Raw genomic sequence first — 23790 nt, 5'->3', positions numbered from 1 at the left:
GTAACCTGCATCATTTAACTAATTCATAAATATATATACTTTGCTTTTCAGGGTTTTTTTTTGGGGGATCCAGACACTCTGTATGCTCCCAACCATCTTCTGGAAATAAATCGTTTTAGGCTTTTTTGACAGGTACCAGCAAAACCACCCAGCACATGCCAAAACAGAGACTACCACTAATCTGAAATAATTCATAATAATTTTAGACAGCACTTTTTTTCCAGTGTAAGTTGCACTTTGATGATGACAATATTCTACAGTAGCCTACCAAGCTCAAAATTATATACAAGTCTAGGACTCTACACTGAATTCTGACAGTACTGGTAAGGAAATAAATGATATTCTAAATATGCCCTACCTTAACAGTCAGTCAAAGTGTGAATCTGAATGCACAATGGTGTATTGGTTGGCAAACTTTTGAAAGCAGCAAAACACCACTTTTTAAGTTATAAGTACACTTAGAGGGGAAAAGAAGAAAGAGAGGGTGCCCATCATGATTCTCTGCTTCCAAACTTCTCTTTCCCTTTTGGATAAGAAGTCTCCTCTCAGACCTTATCTTGAAGATTAACATTTGAACCTGTACTGTACTTATCACAAATGCTCAAAGAGCATTTTCTCTCCCTTTCCCATCATAACACCTGTCACACTTCAAAATAAAATTGAATGTACAGCTTGTATGATTTCCACCAGACTTGCTGACTCCCCATGGCTCAAGAGATGATAAAGTACTTGATCAAATATTTATAAGCAGTTTGAATTCAGGCTATCTCCCAGTCAGAAAACACTTTTGATTAAGGAATAGAAAGATAGCAACACAGTGCACAATGAGTGTTTCAGCACTAAATGCTAATTTCATCTTTATGTCTAACTAGGGAAGACACCCTAACCTAAAGTCAGCTAGATCACCTTTATAACAAAAGAAATAGTTTGTTCATTTCTTTTCAGTACATTTTCACCATTAACTGTGTTTTTTCTAAGCAATACTGCAATTAATGGAGTTTTTTACTGTTCTGCATGCAAAAACTTTATTTTCACCTTCTTGCGTAGTAATTTGAAAAAAATCTTTGAATACTTTGCTTCTGCTGAGAGAAAAAGAGAAAAATTTGCTGGATTAAATGCAACTGTATAATGTAGATAAACCACTGAATCCTAAAGGATCCTCAACTACAGCTGCAAAGCAAACAGCCACTAAAGCCCAGCATAGCACTTTACTCCACCACACAGATGTCCTGTGGCAGCCTGTTAGCTTACACACACTCCCTCTCTCCACAAACATCCTCACACATTGTTTTGCCCCAGTTAATACCATCATCTGCAGGAAACCAAACCAGAGTGGACCCCCCAAAATGTTGCTGCACCTCCAGTAACTGATACCTAGACTGTTAGCAAGGATGGTAAACAATGAGTTTGTTTACCAAGTGCCCTGTAAGATTTAGCATTATAGACTTGTTAAAAATATGGAACTGCTTCAAATAAGACATGTTAAAACACCTCAGCTTCCACTCAAATTTTATTAATAATTAAAACTTTTTTTAGTAAATATAAGAGTTTTGGATGATATAAGGAGGAAGCCTCATGCTCTCTTTGTAAAGAGACCACCCAGCAGCATCCTGCAAGTGGTCTCAAGGCTTTATTGGTTTGATTAAACATCTGTCAGATTCTTTAATACTCTTGAAAATAATAAATAAAGTACTGTGGTTAGTTTAATTTTGTATTCTGTCAAAAATATGATGAGAAATTGAATAGCCTAAACCAAAGCACACCATGATTAAACAGGAAGTTTGAGAAACCAATTCACAAGAATAAAAGTCAATAAAATTTACACAACTAGCACAAAAATGGGGAAATTTAGTTTAAAAAGTAATTAAGACAAAATACAGCATAAATTCTATGGTCCTAGAAGAAACAAAGGACAGAGCAGGCATGAGGAAAGTAAATAAACAGAAAATGAAAAGATGGTTATGATGTTCAGTTAAAGAGCTGGCAGATGCTTCAGAGAAGTGTAGGACTGGGAAAACAACCACTGAGAGTGTAAGTGTTGAGGTGGCAAAGCCTGGAAGAATTTGCATAATAAAAGTTCTTGTCTGTTCTAGAGCATGCTCTAAGCCATTAACAATTATCTTCAACTCAAAGGGCTGGAAAGGTCTGACTGACTGAAAAAAAAATTAAAAATTAAGATGCCCTTTTGAGGTGTGATGACATGAGAAAGAAATCAGAAAAGAGTCAAAAAACAATTTTAGACTATTCTCCTCAACTTTAGCTTCTAGAAGGGTATTAAATATTGCTGTCTTACCACCAACACAAGGACACAGCTTTTTGAAAGGAAGGAACACTTTGGTCTGAAAAGACACTTTTTTTCCTGCCTTGGCAAATATACTGGTTTGACACAAGAACAGCAGCAAGTGTGCTATAGATGAACTGAAGTTAGGCAACTGGAAAAAAAGACCTTGTCACTTTATTCAAAGACAGACTGTGGAAATGCAAGGAGATAAAAAGGCCATGACATGAAAGTAAGAAGAGCATACATGTCAAGAGCAGGTTTCTAATGTGCCAGCTGGGATAAGGTACTAAACTAGATCCAAGAGAAATTATTTGAAATAACTCTAGTGTGTTCTTAACAGAATTAGCTGATGGACAACAGCCATATTATTTACAAACTCAACCTGAGACATTGCATGAGACAAAATAATTCCAGTTCAAGTCCTAAGTTGGAGCATTGGTGCAAAGTTCAGCAAGAAAAATTCAGGGTTGGCTACAAAATCTTGTTCTTTAAACAGGGCAACCAAACATGTGAATAGGATACTCCTGTACATCTCACAATGTTAACTTTTCTTTTCAACAGACAATGCCAGTTTGTGGTCAGTCACCCTCATACTGTCTCATGCAATGACACTGCTTAAAGTGGTTATTCACCAGCCTGCATTTGTGAAGTAGGTGTCCTACTCTTAGCTTGGTTCATGCTGTTTCATGTTTTGTGCTTCCAGAAAAGACAAGACTTAGGAGTATGAGGACTAGTTATTGCAAAGAAGAGATGAGAGGGAATACTTTTGTAAATTTATCAAAGCAAAATTTGCACTAATGCATTTACTTTGCAGCAAAGAAGATTTTCATGCATTAAGGAGGAAAAGTTAACCTGGAAAGTGAAGTACCAGTTTTCAAGAGTTTAAAACATATGAAGATATATAGATATGCCAAGAATGGTCTAGCTATAAGAATATCCAATTTTACAAAAGACTAGTCATGAACTACATGACCCCTAAGCTTCTCTGAGCCACATATGCAATTTCTACATAAAAGAACTTATTACTCACTCAGTCTCATCATCTAAATCCCAAACCTAGTAAAAATTCTTAATTAAGCATGTATGTATCTCCATGATTTAAGGCACAAGACAGAACAAAGTGAGTTTCAGGGAGAGTTTTGGTGGTGTTTTGGAAATGAGTTACTTCACAGCAACTGCTCAAAACACACAATAATCTAGATGCAAAAAAACTCTGCAAATAAATTAATTTACTTTAGGACATACACTCTAAGTGCCAAAGCAGAAATTTAAACCTGTAATGCTTACCATGACATGGCATTGTTCAAGCAAGAGAAAAGAAAAACTGTATACACATGGTGGAGGGGACTGACACAAGTACTTCCCCCACAAGTACCTATAATTATTCAGATCAGGATAATTGCCAACTCTGAGGGCACAGCATCTAAGTGCCACTTACAGTGCCACATATAACCCAAACACCAGGCTCTGTAACTCTAATGTTGTGGTAGAAGATGCACAGAGAGCTAGGACTGACTAGAATTTGAAGGCTACATGCAATTTATGCCCTCTAATGAATTCTTTAATCAATACTTTTGTATGGTCTGTTAATTCTCATCACTTGCTGGGGGTAGGGAGGAAGAAACTGATTGCTCTTTATGTGCAGGTTATTAGTGTGATACTGCTTAGAGGTGACCCACCTGTGGTTCTCTAGTGACCCTGGAACCTCTGGAGACACCTGCAGAGGTGGGAGAGTGCAGGGTGGGGGTGCTGAGGATCCTGTACACCACTGGCACTTCCTACACTGCCACAAACTACATGATACAACAAATTTAAAAAATCTGCTTTCCCTTTTCCTTGATGGAAGATGTCTTGAGCTGGTAAAAATGACTGACCTACAAGCTCTGAAGGACAAAGGGCTCCTTCTGGGCACCTGCAATGACAGAGGAATGTGGGAATGAGGGAGAGAACAGTTACAACCACAGCAGAGTTTTCTTTGAAGAACCTCCAGAAACCACATAAGAAAAATAACTTTTGTTTTGTTTTTTTTTTTTTTTTGGAAAGGAATATTCAAAGTAAAAGCAGGTCTGCACTTCATTACATTGCTTTTGGTCATAGGCACATGAATCCACCTGCTCAAGGTATTACTTTAGATACATATTAAAAGGAAAGGAAAAAGAAAAATAAAAAGAAAAATAAATCAAGTTTTTGCCACCTCAAGGAAGAACATGCAAACCTCAACACAGCCTTGCTGCTGGAGCTGCAGACAGAAGAAACACAGGACAAAAGCACAGAACCCTATAAGATGTGCTGTTCATGTTTGCATATGAGAAACAGTGGGGTGGGAAGATGAGAAGAGGCACTTTTGTTTGTGCCACATCCTCTCCAGCCCACACTGGCAGAGTATCCAGCACAGCCCTCACACAGCCCTGCCTCAGGTCTGCAGGAGGGACATGACATTTGCTGCACTTGGTCTCCTTTGTCTGTCCCCATAATATGCTGGAAAAGTTGAGATAATTGAGATAACTGCTGAATTCAGGGAGATCACAGAGAAACCTGCCAAACTGAAACAGCCTCAAGGCTGGTAACTAAATACACCATGACAATGACACTTGGCACCAGAACCTCAAAAAAATGAAATGTGTCAAACTAGTAAATCAGAGGTAGCCCTTCAAGGTTTTGTTTGGACAAAGATTTGTAGCAGTCATCAAGGCCACACTTTAAAATGTACAAAATTCATACCAATATGTATCTCTGTCAAAAGATATGTCCACTGTCAGTTTTTGTATTAGATTTATCAACAGATGTCAAAAGACAGATCTGGGGTCAATGAAGTTAATTACCCATCTTCCATTTAATTACTCTGAAAAAAATGAATTAAAATTAAAAGGCATATCACAAAACTATGAAAAAGTTTATTAATATTCTTACCTACATGCAGGAAGAAGGCTACAACATAACTACCCAAAACACATTTTGCCAAAAACAAAGGGTACAATAAAACAATTCTGAAACATATATTCAACATTATTTGAAAACATCCTATTATGAAACAAAAGATTTCCTTCATAAACAGTGCAATGGTAAATTGAGAATCCCTGCAAAATATCTTCTGAATCCTTGGAAAGTTGCAACATTCTGCAATAGAAGACATTGTTACTTTAACAAATATGAAAACTTAGCACAAAGTAAAACTGGGTTAAGAAGTAAACACTTTGATGTCTAGTGAATTTTTTTGGGAGTAAACTTGTGATACCCATATCTCCATTAAAAATGTTTTAAAACCCTACATGGGAAAAATGCTATGGCTGAAAATTCTTTGCAGCTTTTTACTAGGAAGTAATTTTGCAAACATTATAAAGGTCTCTGTGCTACCCAAAAATATACAGCAGTGTTCAGAATAACTAAAAGTAATTGACACAAAACAGCAACTCAGCTTCTGCCTTGATTCTGTTGGTTTCACATAAATAAACATCTGTGAAATTCATAGCATCTGAGCACAGAATACTTTTTTCTCAGTATGACATGGTAAGGGATATTTTAAGATGCTGGAATGTCATTAATTTGTTCCCCTTAGCTCAGCAATTTGTAAATCATTAGCTCTAGAGCACCAAAACAAAGCAGAGCCTGTCTAAGCCCATTTTATCCAACTGTGAGTGTCTAATTTAAACCCCATTTAAGATCTAATGCCAAACCCCAGCATACATCATTTATCCTAAAATTGAGGAGGCCTTCTGATGGCTTCTTGTGGGTACATATCATATAAGAACAACTATTTTATTTTTCTGTAAGCCTGACTGTCAGCCCTTTCAGTTTCCCAAGATTTCAAACAAGAACCTACATTTCTGCTGGTAGCCAAGTCCCTGAGGAGCAAGTTTGAGATGTCACTGTCAAGCCTTCTCCTACAGTCATTAGGAGGGGAGGGAGAGAAGAATACAATTAGGCATAATGCTATTTAACTACCTATTTTTCTGGCTACAAGAGAAATGGGGTCCTCACTCCTTATGCAGGAAGGAGCCTTGTGCTGTCAGTACTTGTTCTGTCCTGTTCCTGCTGAGTTTTACAGGAAATAGCAAGGGCTGGGCTCTTGTGCTCTGACAGAAGGGTCACAGAGCCATGGCAGCTCTGCTCCTCTGGTCTCTAGAAGAGCTTGTGAGACTCCCCAAACAGGGCTAAAAATGAAAATACATCAGGACAAGTGGAGACCTCCGGAATGTTTATGAGTGTCTGGCTCCAGGAAAGAAGCTCTCCTGACTGCAGACACTACTTTGTGTTTGTTTGTTTTTTAAATTTCATGAAACAGAACACACCCAACTCTTCTTTTTTTCATCCTGAGCAATTCATTCAAAGTCAAAGCTTCTATTTTATTTTATTTACTCCTGGGCTAGCCTGAAAGGAGCAGTGAGAGAGGTTTAAAACTGGCTACATCACTCACCAGAAATACAAGTTTTCTGCTCTTAGGCACCTATGGAATTCACTTGTTCCAAGTGCTTCAAGTTTGAGAAAAAAAAATCTGGGCTACAAAAATTCCTTACTTTAATTAATGACTTGCTTTAATTTAACTTCAAATTAGCTTAATCACTACAAAGGAACAGCAAAAACAAAAAGTTCAGCATCACATGATATTTAAAATAACATCTTGAAACTGGGAATGCACAGACTGCACGGTCTCAATCCTAGCCAGCTGTCTCTGGTGGGGGTTTCTGTCCCAACAGCAGGAAGGAAAGAAAAGAAAGCCCAACACAAATATTTGGATCAGAAAATTTTAATTCACATGTAAATGTGAACTGGGGCGGGGGGGAGGAGAGGGGAGAGAATTCTACAAGTCTTCCTTACCTAAAAGGTTACAGAAGCCAAAGGAATATTCTGGGAGAGAGAAATGAAAAAGTATGATCCCAAATCCTCCATTCCTCAACAAAAGTAAAATTTAAGCATCCAATTTCTAACTTAAAAAAAACATCTGAGAGCTCATTTTCATTTTGAAAATTTATCTGGAAGGTTTTTCAAGCCATTATTTACTATTAAAAAAAAAAAAAAAAAAAAAAAAGGAGCTTATGGTTACTCTGGAGCACAACACAAGGTAAACACTTTCCATAACCTCAGAAAGACACTTAAAATTTACTTTCCCTGGCAACTGTTTTTATCACCAGTTGGAAATATTTTCTCTCTCTTTTATGCTTAAAAGAAAAAATTCAAATTGACAGGCAGGCTGCTGTAGCAGGTCTGAGTTGCAATGCTCCTGTTCACCTCAGCAGGGCAATTTCCTCACTCTGATGGGCGCCACTAAAGCAATCAGATTGTTTAACATCCTATGCAAATTCCTGGAGATGAATGCTCAAAACTGCCAGCACAGACACACAGAAATCAGCGAAATCAGCAATATGGTAATTCTGCTGAACTCAATGCAAACATCCCTAAAGGTAATCAACAGGAGATGGGAAACAAGACAAATTTGGGTACTGTAGCACAAGTTACAGCAGAAGGTCTACATGATGATATTCAAAACAGAAAACCCCACTCCACCGACTGTTTATGATCTGAAACAAAGAATCTTTACCTCCTCCTAAAAAGACCAATAAAACAAAAGCCCTCCTCCAGCCATGAGTACATCTTAAAATTGTTGTGGCAGACATTCAGAACTAACCACCTTGAACCTTCTCCCCCACAAATTTAATCTCTGCAGAGTCAAGCAAATATTAATAATTGAAAAGTACACAAAGTGATTTTACTAAGGGGGTAATTAGCAACTTCATTTCAGTTTAGCAGCTGATTTTGAGTTGGCTTCAAACCAACAGGAGCTTAAAAGAACCTATTACAAGGGTAAGTTTCTGAATAACCTTGTGAGTTACTCGCTGCAGCTTGATGTGGCCCTCAGACTTCAAAGGCCTCTTTCATAGGAAAACAGGACAAAGGCAGAGAGGACTTTATCATCATTTATGGTAAATAAGAGACAAATCCTCTACACACTAGAAAGCTGATGCAAGGAAAAGACTGAACTTTGCATGAGCTTCATCAACATTTTAGGAGCCCCATATTATCCAGTAGTTTTTTGATTAGATGATGCCAGTAATTTGGCAAGGCAACAGCAAGTAGTGCAGGAGCACAGCAGCACACAGATAAAAAGCTGCTGCTGCTTTGCTATCAGCAGAAGTTTGTGAGGACCCATCACCAGACTGCAGTGGAGCACGCGCCCAAGCATCTTCCATCCCACACCGTAGGTGAGCAATCCAGAGCCTCCCCTCCTGGGCACACAGAGCTCAAACTCTCAGTTTTCTACTGCTCAGCCTTAGTGATTCCCTTTACCCTCACAGGGACTTACAGGCAGAACTGGCCATCCCTGGTATCTGTGTTTAGAGGAATTGCATGTTAAAGTCTTAGCACCAAATACACACTCTGCTGTTAATTAGACCATGCAGAAACATAAGGATCATCCCCCTACCAGAATTCACTGATGGAAAACCAGCAAGGACACACAGCTGAAAATTTACATCGTGTGAAATGAGAAGTACAAACCCTTAAGTGGAAAACTGCCAGATGTAATTTTCACAATTACCATTTAATTTAAGAAGCAGATCAAAAGGAGCACATCATTTACATTTTCAAACATTAAGTTTTAAAGATCAAAGACCTCTAGTATTTCCAGACTGCATATATGTAACTTGGTTCAAGTAATGAATCTATGCAGAGGGAGAGCATGAGCTGCTCATTTGTTCTGTGCAGCAGCTTCCCCATCGTCTGTGACTGCAGCATGTGATACCTGCAACAAGCATCAGCAAGCTCCACTGACACCAAATATGAACAGAAGCAAGGGGTTTTAAGGTCTAAAACAGCATTGCACCAATTTTCTCACTGCTGGGGAACTCTCTCCCTGAAACTAGTCATTGCTTCTGAGATTTTTTTCACAACTTCAGCTATGACTTAACAGTACTTATGCAATGCTCCAGAGGTCATTAAAGATTCCACATTACCAAAACTGTGTTTTTGTGGCAGTGCTGTTGCCTAATTACACTAAAAAGTTCAATAGAGAGAAGTGCACTATGTAAATATTCCAGAACATGTCACTTAAATTCCATGTAGCAATGAAATAATACCAGAGGCAAAGTTTTAGTGACCAGTGGGAGCTACTGCAACAGATCCTGGTCAAATTCAGTGTAAAGTAGAAAGTGTCCAGGAACTTATATCCAGGAAACAATTGAACTTTTAGTTCATACTGAAACCTCATGCTTACTTCTAAGCACCTCCCAAAAAATCCACAGCTCAGAATTCAATATTAAAACCAGATTTTTCTCAGCAGAAAACCAGAGAGTATCATTACCATAAACCTATGCTAAAAAAAGACACGGTGGTTCAAACTGAGGGAGTAAGCAGGAGCTGCCTGTGGAAGTTGAGCACATGACCAAAACTACTCTTACTAAGTTGAGGAACACAACACCACCACATATGTGCAATGGGCAGCTGTGTTCAGTACTTGATTGCTGGAGTTACAATAACATTCAATCCCCAGTCTTCCTTACTGCACACAAAGATCCTCAATACACCACACTGTCTGTCAGAGTGGTCCCAGGCACGGGATGGATTTTTAGCTGCATGTCCCTTATGTTCCCATTTCCCTTCCAAATCCCAGGATTAATATTACTTTAAAAGTAGAGAGGGGGGGACATACAATATTAACATTTACACAAGGACTTTAATTCTTATAATATGGCATTAACATCTAATAAAGGAAAGAAAAGGGCATATGAAATCCACAAATCTCTAAACATGAGGGGGTTTAAAGCAGCTTTCTCAAGAACAGCTTTTGCAACAGACACTTCCCATGATAAGGGTGATGCATTCTCCAAGACTGTAAAGCTCTTGAAAGGATGAACAGCCATTGTATTCTTGCAACAGTTGAGGTACCTATGTACTAGTACTTTGGTAAACAGGTCTTCCTGACAGATAAAAGCAGTTACACTGAAGCAAGTTTGATACTTCAAATCTTCTCTCACAAAACATAAAAAAAAAAAAAAGTGAGCAAGATCCAGGCTCTTAGATGAAGAGAACAACGAGCTATGCCTGGCTGCAATTAATGCATAGCAACCTAATCTCAAAGGAAATTTATATTTCATAATGCTGTGGGCATCCTTGCCAGACCTATACTGGCTCACATGGACTTCTGTGTGACAGCAGCCATGCTGCTTCCAATTCCCAGCCTTCAGGTAGGCAGACATGGCCAAAGCACTTAGAAGTCTTAATCTGCATCTCTGTCAAAAATTAAAACCACTACATGCAACTTAAACAACATCATATGCATTGATAGATTAAATAATTGGTAAAATTCACATCTGCATCGACTAGCAGTCAGCAGAAAAGTGGGAATAAATATTTCCTGTCTCCAGGGAAAAAAAAGCACATACACTTCTTTACGTGAGTGCAGAAACACTAAGGTTGAGATGAGAAGAACCTGGAGATCCAGATTTCATCTCCACATCCTGCCCCAGGAGCAGTGTGTGTTCAGCTGAGTGCACACAGGATTCACCTGCTCCCATTCTCCAGAACAGGGCAAAAATAAAGGTAAGACATGGCCAAGCTACAGCCACAGCAGAGCTGGGTTAGGGATAACACTAAGGAAACAATACAAAACAAAAGGAGGGTGAGGAAGGCTGGCATACCTTTAGAAACAGCCGAGACACACCAAGATCCTTCCCACTTTTCATTCCCCCATACCAGAAACGCAGCGTGACGAGATGTCCTCTACTCCCAGAGACACCTTCCTCTATCCTACCTCCTCAGCTAACCACAGAGGGAAGAGAAAATAATCAGATGGGTCACCACTGCAAATCTGCACGGCTGGATCACATCTAGCCCATCAATGCACCAGGAGATTTACTGCCAGCTTCCCAGCCACATCTGCCCAGATGCTGGGAGCTGCTGCATCACCACAGCCAGCCTGCTTGGGTCCTGCAAGACACCTGCCTGCAAGCACACTCCAAATCCTGCTGCTGAAACGTGCATGGAGGTAAACATTCTGTGTTCTGGCAAAATTAACCACTACACTGAGAACCACATAGGATTTAATAGTATTATCCTTCTGGACTACAGTGTACCCAAATATGTTTAGGGAAAGAACATTCACATTTTTACATTCAATCCAAAGGAAGAGAGTTTTCACAAGGAAAGATCAAAGATTCCACTGGAAAATGGAATAACAAGATTTTAGTTGTCATAGTAAAGAATAAAAAAATATTAGAAATTCTTAGTTGCAGAGGTAAGAAAATAAAAAAAGGAACCATAAGCATGAACATATAAGCAGTTTTTCAGACAGGTATAACAATAGGCTTCCATGCTCCATGGTAAGTAAAGCAGATGAGATACTAATTTTAAAGTATGTGAAAAAATTAAAATAAGTGTAGTAATACATTCAGAAATTTAGAGTAGTCTGAGACTGCATTCCCCCAATCCTTTAAATGGCTACATGCAAAACCAATGCAAAAAACCAAAAAACAACAGATTTAAAAGTTGGCACATTCTATGAAATTTAAATACTTACAAGGTAAGAAATTCATGAAGGAAAAAGTAGTTATTTACAAATAACTTTAGGTGCACATTTCTCCTCGTCCCTTTTCCAAGCCTCTCTTCTCTGTCATTTCTTCAGAGCACACAGTTCCCAGCTCTCTCCACTGACACCTGACATGTAGACCTTCCTGGAGTCTGAGATCACTTTGCCAGACCTTCCCCAAAGTCACAGAGGACTTTGGGATTTTATCAGACACATGAAAGCTAGGTCATTAGTGAGCAACCCAGTCTGTGCATTTTAATGGGATTTGTCTTTGCAAACTCCACACATAAGGCTTGTAGCTGTGAAGCAATACCCTCTTGAATAATCATCGAGTTGATGTTTATTATATCAGGGATTTTTTTATTTTTTTTTTTTATGCCTCCACAGCATCAGGCAAATGTCTGTGAAAGATATCCATCTATACCTGGAGCTCATGCCTTCATCCTCACTCCATTTCCATTCAGTCTGAATAAGATCAGCTACAAGCAGCCTTTCTATTGAATGTTGAGAATTTACAATGTAGATGCCCACCTGACATTGAAAAAAAAAAACAAACAGCAAAACAAAACCACCCACCCCCCCCATTACATACATACACACAAAGGTGAGACCCTTGTAGTTAGTTAAGATAGTCAATGTCACTTTTGTACAACCCCTTATATTTGCAAAAGAACCTGCAACCAGTCAAGCCCTGTTTTATTTAGGATTACATTTTCAGGTGCATCAAGTGCCAATGGTACTGTTTAGGCAAACAGAGCATGGTGACACAAGGAAGAAAAGGGTTTTCCTAGTGCAAAAATACAGTAATGCCTTTGTGCCCTGCTTCACCCGACTTTAAATAGTTTCCAAAGAAGCATTTCAAGGCAGTGCATCCTCCAATGATGTACTGTCAAACCTGGATCTTTATTTTTTTTCCTCCTCCACAACCACTTTGACATCTGGCTTCACAGAATCATAAAGGATGGAAAAGATTTTCAAAGATCATCAAGTCTAGCATTCTGCTTCCTTCAATGTCAAACAGATAGTAACTAATAGAAGTAGGATACTTATGCCACAGTTTTGGAGGCATCAGCAAATGACACAGTACTGCCATGACTGACCCAGGCTATGTGGTTACCACTGGCATAAAAACTTGACACTGTGCACCCATCCAGCACCCCCAAATCCTCACACCAGCTACACAAAAAGCATGCTGGAGCCCCATGGTGTACTGGCTGGTTTTTCATCTGCTTCCTTAAAGTAAGCAGAAAAAACCATCTCACACTTGTTTCTGTTCTTTATCACATCTTGATTTATTAGCTGACATGGTCATTTGACCACAGAAAACCTCAGATCAAACCCCAGAAGCTAGACTTCTTTGTTCCTTCCTGAAGGAAAATGTAATAAATAACAAATAGCAGGGTCAATAAAGCAATTCCAGGAAAGAATTTACAAATAACACTGGAAATGGGTTTCGGGATTAGATTGCCCCTGTGAAGGGCAGGTGATGACAACTGCAGAACTGCTGGGTGAGCTATCCCAATTCCTCTGAAGGACCATCTCCCAACCAACACCACCTCAGTGGGACACAAGGACTGTCTCTGCCACAGTAGAAGTGTATGAGCATATCAAATACTTTCAAATGCTTTGGCTCAGAAACTCCTGGCAGAGTTTCTATTTAAAACAGCTCCAATTTATTTATTTATAAGCCTTATGAAATTCATCCTGAAGAAGTTATTTATGGCTAGAAGCCAGCCTCCCTAATCCAGGTGTCTAGCTTATACCTCGACCCTAGGCACCCAGCAAACAGATCCTGAGTCATGTAAGGAGGAGAGCCAGGCAGTGAGCAGAAGCAGGTGACTTGAGAAACCTCCAGGGAAAGAGATGGCTTGTCTGAGTTCAGGTGTCTGCCTTCTGCATCCCACTAGCCAGCTGCAGCCCAACAGCTGGCTGCTGCCAAAAGACCACCTCCATCAACAGTGCCTCTTCCCTGGCTGAAGCACTGGTGCCCTTCTTGCCTTTCAGGAGCCAAGCAAACACCAAATACCACAAAACACTGATTTTCCCCGAGCCAATTCACCAGAGCATCAGACACCACTGCCACAGCAAAAGGAAGCAGAGAAAGCACAGACCAAGCACGGGAGTGTCAATGACACCTTGCTGGGATAACATCTCAGCACTAACACAAAACCACACTGTCGTGGGATCTGCTGGAGGAGGACAGCTTGGCCCAACAGCAGATTTCACTGTTTGTGCTAGCTGAACTGATCTCAGCTATGCTAACTCCTTTAAAGCTGTGATACATTTCAAGGATTTTGACTTTTTTGGCCAACACAGTATTTCCCCACGTTAGTATATTATGTTCTTCTCTAATAGTAACAACTGAAAGCTGAATCACATCCAGATACAAAACTGAGAACTTTCACATGAGCTGGTACCAAAAAAATGTGCCAACATTTGCACAACATGTGCCAACATCGGCAAAAAAGTATAAAGCAAGCCTTTCAGTCTTCATGCCCTTCTAAGATAATCCCAGATGTTTGGTACCATGAATGGAAAACACTGTTGAAATTAGACTTCTTTATTCAGTATAGCACAAATGAAAGTTTTACAGCTAAGTATCCAATTGGAAGCTAGCACGCCATGAGTCAGAGCCATACATCTTTCTTTTCATTGGAAAAATAAAAGATTAGCACCAATAAATGCTAAATTTACAACACTTTGCAGAAGCTCACAGCATGAAGAACAACAGAACCTATTTTAAAGTAACTTATTCATACATTCCTTTAAAGTTAGCTTTTCATTTGGATTGACAGCATTCAGAAATGTGAAAAACAGCAAAACCAAAACACTCCTCCCAAGATAATTTGGATAATAGCTGAGGTGTGTCGAGCACACCTTAGACCAGCAGAAGCATTTCTAGTACACTGGGTCTGAGAGCACATGCTGTTTTTCATTAAACTGCTGCAGCTGGAAAGCCCATTTAGAAAATGATAGTTAAGAGTTATATTAGTCTTGTTAAGCAGAAAAGGTCAGGGTTGGTTTTGTTTTTAAAAAATGTCCTGCAGGAGTGGATAAAGGAACTTTAAAGTGGAGGAGTGGTAGGTACAAGAAACAGCTGGAATGTATCTGGTTCTTACAACACAATAAAACACAAGTGTTTTCCAAAGCTCAGCAAGGTCACAGTCTAACATAATATACACAAGTGCTCGTTAAAAACTTAAAAATCTGGACCAAAAATAGTGCCTGACAATGAAAAGGTGCTAAGAGTGAGTCCATAGTAGTTGGGGAGGGGAGGGGCACAACATGCTAAACATGGAAATCATTATCATCTCACCTTGTCCATAAACTATGGGCAGAAAAAGCATGCCTGACCTCACAAAACTGCAGAAAGAATCAGGACAGAGTTCAAAAAACAAACAAACAAAAGGAGAGGAGAAAAACAACAAAAGTAATGCCACAACTAACTCTAGTTGCTCACTACAAAACACAGACCAGAAGAAAACAAAAGCCTGGTGAGCATTGTCTGTAGTTCCCCTTAAGCTGCAATACATTTTCCCAGTATAGAAGACATACCCAATTCTATAGTCAACAAGTTAATTCTTTCTGAAAGTGCCTGCAGATGCTGCTTTCATGCAGAGTCTTAAAACAATGCTCAAAAGTACAAAGAGAAATTTCATAAAGGAAACTACATTGTGAACTCAGCTCAAAGTTATGCATGCCCATCACACAGGGCTACATGAAGACAGACATTTCATTATCCCTGAGAATTTCTGAATATAGACATGAAAAATGTATAAACCCACCTTGCAGAAACCAATTTTACTCTCAAGCAAAAATTAGTCCCATTTTTTTCTCAAACATATCACAGACACCTATCCTGAGATCTGGAAGCAAGGGGACAAAGAAAAATGTTCAGCCAGATCAAAGGGTTTTACTGTCATCCTCTCCCTCTAACACATTGTTGCTAGCCCTATTATATGGCATTTTACCACAGCACTTTCATAGTCTGCAGGCAATGGAGAGAGCATTATTTCCAGGATTAAAATTCCCACAGTATTTACTTCACAACATGTACATTTATACATCAATTAATACTTATACATCAACTTAGATTTATCCATGAAATAAATACTCATTGCCAAGAATATACACACAGTAATAAAATATTGATGCAGCCACCTAAAGCAGAGCTAAATACAGCCCTTATGTAAACGTGAGCCAGGACTTTGGCAGCTGTGCTGTAAGAAGTTCTCCAGAAACCAGCCCACCCAGGTTTTATGACTTGACAGAATTACCCAGTATTAAACATGGCTTAGGGAACAGAATATATAGATTTTGCCTTTTCATTCACACATCTTTCATTCTAGCCCTATTCAGGATATTGGCTGGCTCTCTACAGGCTATGCAAGAATACATTACCCAGAACTAAGAAAAAAATTTCAAAACTATTAGTTCAACTTAAATAAAGGTACCTACAAGAAGAGGATTTGAACAGTGGAATTAGCCTTCTATCTCTACAGTTATTATCCCCATACCAGACTGCATGCATTAGATTCATGCTTGAGGGAGAAACAAAACAAAATAATCACTGAGGTAAGATCTCTATGCAAATACAGGGGAAACATCACTGCTAGACCTCTAGCTGCATTTGCAGAAGCCATAAAAATATACAGTAGAAATGCAAACTTCAAACAGCTTCAAAAAAAGACATTTGGTGACCACATGTCAGAGACCATTCCCTGAATTTGATTGCTTTACTGTTGGTCCAAGCCAAAAGATTTCAATAAGTTGTCCTGGCTCTCAAGTTTTATCCTCAAACAGACTCTTTCTACCAAGTTACTTTGCAAATCTGCTTCTTCAGTCTTCTGAGCAGGTTTGAGAGGTGGGGGCAGGGGGTGTACACATATATATACAAATTTGTTTTGTCCTGGAAGAAGAAAAAAAAAAAAAAAGGCCTCAGATAATTTTCCAACAACTACTATAATGCAATAATACATGAAGCTGTCAATACACAACAGCATTAAAAATAAATAATTAGGCAATTCCACTACCTAGTTAATGGTCAGACAGGAACAGCAGAGTTATCTTTAGTTGCAGTCCAGAGCTGAGTTTTCTTTTGCTAACACTGTCTATTAAAATTGATAAAAACCTTATTCTGCTATAGAAATCCTCATGGTGAAACAGCTCTCTCCATCATCACTGGGTAGTGTTAGCACCAGCAAGAACTCATGCTGCAGTGTCCCTGCATGAGGAACAATTCCAGGCTCCTGATTCTGACACTCTCAACACACTCTGATGAAATTAGTACCTCTCTGAACATCTGGCTTACAACTCTATAGGAGTTCTTAGAGAAAGAAATGCAGCTCACAAGAAGAGCTGTACTAATTTGCAATATTAATAGTTACTTGGCTGAACACCCATTTTTCACTTCAGTGGATTTGTTGAAGTTGCTCCACATGCTTTCCTACAGCTTTGCTGCTTCACTCCAACAATTCATTCAGGCACACGCCTGCTGGCCACCCTCCTGCAGACTGGATCTGTACATTTCAGGGGGGAAAAAATTCAAGCATTATTTGCCTCAAGGCACTTTAACTAAAGATTTACAGACTTTGTGGGTCAGGTTTCAAGTTGCTTTAGAGAACAGTTTCAAACCATAGACATTTACCAGAAGATCAGAATATGTTTAAAACACAGAAGTAGAATCAAAGGCTGAGACATTTTACAAGAAAGCAGCACACACTTCTTTCCCCTCGGACTCTTCAAGGGGCATCACTCCTAAAACAGTGAAGCATGTGTTGGGGGAGAGGGACTGTCTTGCCTCCATTCACAACTTGGTGCTGGACTGCAGAAAGGGAGAGGCAGACTGCCCTCCCACATCTTGAGGCAGGAAAACAGACTCGGCAGTCTGGGATATTTAATAGCTGGGGGAAGAATGCTTTGGTTTGGAGGAACAGCTTTTGGCTTGCTTAAGTTATAATATGGAACAGAACACAGTAAAACAATTTTAACCCAGCTATTTCTAGCTTTGGCAAACAAGCTCTACCTTTCATAGAATGAGAGAAAATCCTGAGCTGGAAGGGACCACAAGGATCGAATCCAATTCCTGACCCTGGACAGGACAGCCTCAAGAGTCACACCATATGCCTAAGAGTATTATCCCAAAGTTTCTTAAACTCTGCCAAGCTTGGTGCTGTGACTATTTCCCTGGGAGCCTGTTCCAGTGTCCAATCACCTTTGGGTGGAAAACCTTTTCCTGATATCCAGCCTAAACCTTCCATACACAACTTCATGATATTCTCTGGGGTCCCATCCCAGGTGGCAGTGCCTGCCCTCCATTTCCCCTCATGAGGAAGTTGTAGACTGATGAAGTTTCTCCTTGGTCTTTTCTTCTTTGAGAAACTATTTCCAAGTTGTGGTATTAGAGTGTTTTATTCTCAGCATGCCCCATCTGCCCAGCTGAGGTGCCAGGTGAAGGCTGGGTGAGCTTGATCAGCATCACTTGCTCCTGGCAGAGCTCAGAAAGAGCCAAAAGTCTCACATGCAAGAAGCCAACAGCACCAACCAGTGCTAGCTTCTGTAGAAAGGACACCTGAGAAGAGCTGGAGTTTTGCACAGAAAATGGCCATTCTTTTCCCCACAGAAGTAAACATCCTCAACTGGCAGCTCCCCCAGTGACTCCAACTCGTGTAACCGAGACAAGCAACATCCCCTCCCAGTTCCCAACACATGAAACACAAGAGGTTGGGGACCACACTTTAAGAGGTCTTTGCACTGGGAAGAACACAGACCTTCCTTGTCTGCATTATCATAAAATATGCCTCAACATGAACCTGAAAGAACAAAGTCTTTCTTTAAGTAATACCAGGTATCAGATGCAATTTTTTATTCTTATTACTCTTAATCAAGCTCTTATGCTTTTTGGGTTTGGGTTGTTTGAAAGTTTGGGTTTGGGGGGTTGGGGTTTATTTGGTTTGGGGTTTTTTGGTTGGTTTGTTTTTTGGGTTGTTTTTTTTTTTGTTTTGTTTTTGGTAGCATAAGAACTAAGAACAAATATTTGAGCTCCCATGAGCCAGTGGCTGCCCCACAGCATGGAGAATTCAACTGGGAACAGGCAGAAAAGGAACCTGACCAGAACACAGTTTTCTCTCACCAAAAACTTCAAAAATATACTTCAAAAATATATATAAGCTAACATTTTTTTATGGTTTTGGGGTATTTTTTACTCCTCTTGGGACCTGACAAATACAGCTGCTCATTCCTGTTACTAAAAAGCCCTCAGCTTCAAGGTTGGAGGGGGTTAAGTCTCAGAGTCCAAAGAGCTCTCCATTGAAATATGTTAACAAAGCGTTCATTAGTAAAGAGGAAGAGTAACAGTTTACAAAAATATTTTGGCTTGTTCCATTAAATACATAGTAGCTAGTGTCTGTATGCTTTCATCTCCTCTAATGTTAGGGAGAAGCTGGTTCACAAAACCTTACTAAAACATCAGAAGTTCAAGTTTGTAAATATTTGAAAATCTGCCTCATCTTCAAAACTAATTGTTTAATCATTAGGACTCACCAAGTTTCACTCTCAATCATGTATATACCACTTTGTTTCACCAAGACTCACAAAATCTTGGGACATGCCTCATTATCCTAAAAATACCATTACTCTTCCATACAACAATGGAAATGGTTAGTCTTGGCTTTTTAATCCATCTGGATGTAAAGAGCAGAGAAACAACGGTTCTTCTGAAACACAAGCCTCATTTCACAGGGAAATAAATATTTACATTTTCCTTTACCATTATGGAATTCCTAGCATCCTGTTTACCAATACCTTAAGGTTTGCAAGTTACTCGCTTTAAAATAAAATGTTCCTCCAAGAGGTAAGTTTAAAAGTTACTTTAAAATGAGAACAGCTTTCACATATCAAAGGATAGCCACACAAATTAGATTGGGCAGTGGGGGGAAGCTGAGCATATGCTTTTTCTGCCTATATACAAACAGTGCACACTTCATACTCACATCACTTTGCTAGAACTCACACACATTATTGGCAGGCAAAGACACAAAACTTTTTGTAGGAATGGTACAACCAGCCAATATCATATGAAATGTAATAATAATTAAAACAAATCCCCAAACCCTTAAAATAGGATTTTCAAAGACAACATTACCTCACCTTAATGCAACTTGTTGAAGTAAGCTTTGTCAATTTAAAGAAAGCCATGCAAGAAAGGTATACGTGTGAGAGGAATGTTTTAATTACTTAAACTCTCAGCTAGCTCTTACAAAATTGACACGTGGGGAAGCCAGGACTGCTATAATTACCTACATTCACAGAGGACACAAAACTGACACTTGTGGAGGTCATTTACAATACCCTTGACTTTGGTGCTCTCAGTTCAACATTCTCAATAGATTTTAAGCACTAGATGTCATTGTTTTACAGAGGAAACAAAGAAACCTGAACTCAGGTCTTGACAAGCTTATAAAGATGAGGGGTAAAAGTAACAAACATCCTTTTTTGAATATTTCTTCTTTCCAAACTTACTGACAACATTAAGTTTCATCTTAATTGCTTAAGCACAAAGAAATAAAGTGAATGTGTTAAAATACATCTAAACCAGCATTCTAAAGCTCCTCTTTAAAAACACACCAGGGCGTGTTCAGTATTCCTAACATTTCTCAGCTTCCACGCCATCACCTCGCTCGCCCAGCCGACGTGCCCCGGTCATCCCCAGGTACAGGCAGGAACAACCTCCCTCCCCGGGCTGCAGCGCTGTGACTCGGGGCAACGATACAGAAACACGGGTATTTACGTCAAGCGCTGTGTGAAGTCATACAATCATGTTTAAAAATAGGAGAGAAGAAAATGAGTGTTAATTTCAGGTTGCTGTCTGTCCCGAACTCTTTCGAGACAGGAAGGAGTGTCTTTAATTCAGAGTGTCTCGGAGCAAGCGCTACAGAAGTAATTTACAAGACGGCAAGAAATTATAAGCCTTAATGACAGGAGGGCAACCAAGCCAGCCTTTAATTTGGATTGCGAGGAGGGGTCGGTGGCGATACGGCACGGACAGATTTCTGCAAGTTGCCACGATACTTTCTAAAAATAGCAGTGGGCAGCTGCCGCCAAAGAATTCAGGTTTGGGGCCGCGTCCGCGGAGCCGCCGGCCGGGCAGCCCTGCCGGGGGAGCGGGGGGACCGGCCTCGGTACCGAGGGGCCGGCACCCAGCAGCACCGAGAGACAACTCACCTCCAGCCACCGCCGGGCTTCGGCGAACGCCGCCTGGAAGTCGCACTCGGCGTCCTCTCTCCCGTCCATGGCCAGGGCGAGCGAGCGGGGGGCGGCCGGCGCTCGGCGGGGCGGGGGCGCGGCAGCGGCCGCTGTCATTCAGCCGCCTCCTTTTAACGCTGCCCGCGCCGTCTCCTCCCCCTCCGCCTCCTCCCCGCGGAACTCCCCCTCGCTCCCGGGAGCCGCAGGAATCCGGAGCGCCGCGGGCCGAGCGGAGCGCCGGGACCCCCGGGGCGGCCGGAGCCGGGAGGGGCCGCGCCCCGTCCGCCGCGCTGGCGGCTCCCTCCCGCCGGGACGCGGCGCCCCTCGCTCTCCCGGCCGGTGCAGGCCGCCCCCGGCCGCTCCCGCCCGCCGCATACCAGGAATAGCTGGGGACAATCGCACCTTTCAGGGCCGGCCCGCCGCCCCGGCCCCCGCCACCTGCCGTCCCGCCCGGCCGGGACTGCCCGAGCGCCGCCGCCTCCTCTGCTCCGCGCCGGGGGCTTCCCCGGCCAGCCACGGCAGCGCTGTCCCGTTTGGGGACGAAGTTAGGAGCCTTTTCCACAGTTACGGGAGACACGAGAGATCCACACTTTGTTTCGAGATCTTTTCGTACAAAGTGGCCGAGGCGGAGGTGCCCCGGCTGAGCTGGAGCCACACGGCTCGGCTTCCATGCTTCCCTCCCCAGCCCCGCTGGCCTCACTCTGGTTAGCTCACGCCACCCACACTAGTGCCCATTGCTCTGGCTCAGTCGTGTCCCTGCCCCCGGCTCACTGCAACAGGTTTTTTGTGGCTCCTCCACCTCACACGCTATCCCAGGCTCAGAGCTGAGCCCGGTCTCTGTACGGCCCGACCCTGGACCTGGGCGGGAGCTGCGCTGAGCTCTGCCCCCTGCGGTCCCCAAACCGGGACAGGTTGGGATCCCGCTGTGCTGCAGCCAAGGGTCATCCATCCTGACCGAAGCACGGGAGCCAGCAAGGAGATGGCTTGCTGCCTGAACACAGTGAGACCTTTCTTCCAATGCAGGGGTGGACAAGTGCTAAGCAGAAAATTTCAGGATCAGGGAAAAGAGCCATTTTCTATAATACTAATCCACAGGGTTAGCTTGTTGTTTTGGCTTTGGTTTGTTTGGGATTTTTGGCGTACTAGATTTCATTTTGACATTGTATTTAAGCTCTCTACTCCTACCTGAAAGGAGGCTGTGTCGAGGTGGAGCTCGATCTCTTCTCCCAGGTAACAAGCAACAGAACAAGAGGAAATGGCCTCATGTTGCTCCAGAGGAGGTTTAGATTGGATATAAGGATACATTTCTTCAGTGCAAGCACGGTCAGGCATTGGCACAAGCTGCCCAGGGATGTAGGGGAATCATCATCCCTGGAAATGTTCAAAATGTGTGGATGTGGTACTTGGGGACATGGTTTAGTGGTGAATATGGCAATGTTAGTCAACATTGTGCTCAATGATCTTAGAGGTCTTTTCCAACCTTCATGATTCTATGATATATTCCTACTTTAACTTTTTGTAGTATTTTTTTCTTTCCATGTCTTCTCTGTAAGTAAAACTGAGTTGCTGCACACAACTTTTGCTTTTATAGCCCATGGCAGAACATCTGTAATTTTCAAAGGTCTACTGAGAAAAGATAAATTAAGACTTGTACTACACACAAATTCACTTCTCCTGAGATGTTTTCTTGGGAACACATCTTCTATTTTACAAAAAAACCTTCTTAGAACGGGGAAGAAGAATTTTAGGAGATCAACAAGCCGAGAAGCTATGAGCCATCAGTTTCTGCAGTATATGGAAATCAGTGTTGCTGGTGTTACACATAGGAGGGAAAATGCAGTGACTCTGGCTGAAGTAAGTTCCATGGGTGATGTTTGACATTTATTAAAGTTACAAATGCATAGAAGTTATGCAGCTACCTCCTCACCATGGTATGATTTGAGACATTTATGCTATAGAGCCAGCAAGGAATAATATGATAACCAAAGCTGTAATTTTGAGGGGTTTTTTCTTATCCTTTTTTCCTGTTCCAAGGCAGATCAGCCACAAGACCAAATACAAATGAAGAATCTGCATTTTTCTTGAATGGGAAGCCTGAACATCAGAAAGCAACCCTCTCATCTCACTGTTTAACATCCATGATTACAAAGGTTAAAAATGTCTAAATATAACATGTATCAGCGGTCGCTGCCGGCTGACATGAGTTAGCATTACCTGAGGTTGCCAAACATTTTTCTGGAGAACTGTAGCAGCCTTTCTCCAGTTTTTAAGGTATTCCACTTAGTCTAAGAATACAGTGCTTGTCCCTAAGTAGGAGCAAGTAACAAAGAATTCTATAAAACAGGCTTCAAAAGAGGTCATGTTTCTCACTTATTTCTGGTTGCTTTCTTTCACTTCTTAATAAATCAAATCACTTTTCTTACAAGCGAAGCGTTTAATGTTTTAGATCAAGTAATTCAAGTAATTTGAGTAATCATGTAATTTGATTAAGTGTTTAAATAGACTGCATGGATCACAGCAACTTTCAAGTTGAAGTTCCTCACTAAGCAAAAAAAGTTCCAACATGTAAATCTCATTCTCAAAGTGAATTTACAATCAACTGTCACAGATAAATTATCTATGTAACCCTGAGCAACCAAAATAGTTTTATTATTCCTTTGCACTAACAATGTAAGTCACCAGAGTCCTAGATCAGAGAAAGATTACATATACCAGATATGACTGCTAATTGTTGCTGTCAAAAGTAGCA

General features: G+C 40.9%; 1 protein-coding gene across 6 annotated transcripts in view; it reads right to left on the bottom strand.

The window, feature by feature from the left end:
* Window positions 1–21195, bottom strand: part of LMO7 (LIM domain 7) — a 127540-nt gene extending 106345 nt beyond the window's left edge. For 4 of the 6 annotated variants that reach the window (XM_056483883.1, XM_056483929.1, XM_056483917.1 and 1 more), the window contains exon 1: window positions 21021–21141. In XM_056483883.1, the coding sequence (XP_056339858.1) occupies window positions 21021–21089 (69 nt within the window). In that variant the 5' untranslated portion in view covers window positions 21090–21141. Of the gene's footprint in view, window positions 1–21020 lie in introns of all 6 variants that reach the window. The other 2 variants (XM_056483911.1, XM_056483902.1) reach the window with 2 other exon arrangements.
* Between the last annotated feature and the right edge of the window lie 2595 nt (window positions 21196–23790).

The sequence above is a fragment of the Oenanthe melanoleuca genome, chromosome 1, assembly GCF_029582105.1.
Source record: "Oenanthe melanoleuca isolate GR-GAL-2019-014 chromosome 1, OMel1.0, whole genome shotgun sequence".
In the NCBI taxonomy this organism is placed as follows: Eukaryota; Metazoa; Chordata; class Aves; order Passeriformes; family Muscicapidae; genus Oenanthe; species Oenanthe melanoleuca.
Note: the sequence above shows the minus strand (reverse complement) of the source record. Positions and strands in the feature narration are given on the sequence as shown.